This window comes from Etheostoma cragini, chromosome 16, assembly GCF_013103735.1.
Source record: "Etheostoma cragini isolate CJK2018 chromosome 16, CSU_Ecrag_1.0, whole genome shotgun sequence".
In the NCBI taxonomy this organism is placed as follows: domain Eukaryota; kingdom Metazoa; phylum Chordata; class Actinopteri; order Perciformes; family Percidae; genus Etheostoma; species Etheostoma cragini.
The window spans coordinates 24,048,913-24,051,021 of NC_048422.1; the positions used below are offsets into that span (position 1 = coordinate 24,048,913).

At 40.6% G+C, this 2,109-nt stretch overlaps 1 protein-coding gene across 2 annotated transcripts in view; it reads right to left on the reverse strand.

The window, feature by feature from the left end:
- Positions 1-1,304: 1,304 nt before the first annotated feature.
- LOC117958975 (tripartite motif-containing protein 16-like) overlaps positions 1,305-2,109 on the reverse strand; it is a 17,281-nt gene continuing 16,476 nt past the window's right edge. Inside the window, exon 2 of one of the 2 annotated variants that reach the window (XM_034895792.1) lies at positions 1,305-2,109. In XM_034895792.1, coding sequence (XP_034751683.1) covers positions 1,356-2,109 — 754 coding nt within the window. In that variant the 3' untranslated portion in view covers positions 1,305-1,355. The other variant, XM_034895794.1, reaches the window with a different exon arrangement.

Genomic DNA, 2,109 nt, shown 5'->3' on the forward strand with positions numbered 1-2,109 from the left:
GATGTGTGTGAGTGTGTATCTGATGAGCAGGTGTGCAGATGTGTGTGAGTGTGTATCTGATGAGCAGGTGTGCAGATGGGTGTGAGTGTGTATCTGATAAGCAGGTGTGTAGATGTGTGTGAGTGTGTATCTGATAAGCAGGTGTGAATGCGTGTGAGTATGTATCTGATGAGCAGGTGTGTAGATGTGTGTGAGTGTGTATCTGATTAGCAGGTGGCACCTTGTACGGCAGCCCCTACCACAGTGTATGAATGTGTGTGAATCTTGTATGATGTAATGATGATTTAAAAGCGCTTTGAGTAGTTTGCACATTGACACGGAGCTCTGAAGCAGACCTGTTAGTGTGACCCCCTCTCTGTAAAACCAGAGATGTGTAGCGTAGTCTGTGCAGCTTCAGGTTTATATATATTATAATGGACGCGCTCCGTAGTGGACATGCCGCGGCAGGTGTGTCAGGTTTGTGGTCTGTGTTGGGAACACACATGATAGATATTAGAATGTGCACAAAGTTTGGGACATGAGCAGAAATCTTGCTCAAACATCAGAAATATTACAGTCCCAGGGGTTTACTAATTCATTAAAATGAATTCAGGTGTCATTGAGGTGAATAATTGTCATGTGCACATTTAAGGAGGTTCGATCCAAAGGAGAATAAAAAGATAAACGCAATACAGAGAGAGTCTTACTGCATTATATTCCATTATGTATTTATATTTGGATAAATATATTGCATTTGTATTTATATTTGGATTTTCCTTTATGTTTCCCTTTATATAAATATATTTCCCGCAGCAATTGATTAAAAAAAAAACAGAAAAAGCTGCATACAACTACACCAGAATGCAGGAAAGGAAGTGTTTAATGTTAACCATGTTATATGGGTGGACCCCCAGGGACATCTTCCTGTCCCCAAGATACATAATGTGGAGAAATACATGAATAACAACCAGCAGCTGATATCTACAGATCCTCTCAGTAAAGATCTTTTTTAACAAATCAAAGGTAAAATAACAGATCTTAACTGAGCTCATTTTGAGCTTCTTCTCAACAAACAAAAACATCTCATCACTTCTAAAACCTCAATACAAGCAAATAAATGTCCAAATAATTCACAAAAATATTTAGAAAAGAAAATAAATGTCATAAACAAATATTTAGAAAAGAAAATAAATGTCAAAGAAAGTGTCATTTTTTTTATATAAGACAAAAGAAAATAAGAAAAACCAACACAAAACGTGGAAACATATGAAAAACATCAAAAATAGAATGACAACAATCAGCTGTCAGCAACAAACATGGAGACTAAATATGACGAATAGTTAAAACTCAGAATTTAACCCTTAAATGACTTCTGTCTATTTCAATTTACACAACTGAGCTGTCTCCAATAAACTATAAACCCAAAGTCCAGCATAGAGGGGCTGAGTGAACGTGGTCTGGACTCTGTGGAGGAGAGTCATGGTTTCAGAGACGCTGTAGAAGGACAGAATACCTGCACTGTGATCCAGGTACACTCCTACTCTGGAGGACCCAGGACCTGAGACGGGAGTTTGGACATTGTTGGACCAAAATGTATAACTGTTGTTGTTACAATATAACGCCCAAGATTTGTCATTTCGTCCAAATACACATTCATCCGACCCCCCCGCTCTACTGATGTTCTTGTATGCGACTGCTACAGAAACTCTCCCTCCTTCTCTCATCTCCACCTCCCAGTAACAACGTCCAGTCAGACGCTCTCTACTCAGGACCTGCCAACTGTCAGTGAATCTGTCTGGGTGACTAGAATAAGACTGATGTTGATACATTACTGTTGCTTTCCTGTTCCCCTCAGATAATAACAGATATGTGTGTGCTGTGTTTGGATCCAGTGTGATTCCACGTGAATATTGTAAGAATCCAGCTCTGGTCTTGGGCTCTGGTTGAGGCAGTAAAACGTCCACTTCAGTCCCTGTCAGTGAGACGGTTGTCCTCTTCTCTCTCAGGACGTGCTGTAGTTTATCTCTGAGCTCTGACACGGCCGCTGTCACATCCTCAAAGCCCCTCAGAGGACGGATCTGGATGCTGGATGCTGATTGGCTGAGTGGTGCCAGTGAGGGGTAGTTGTGT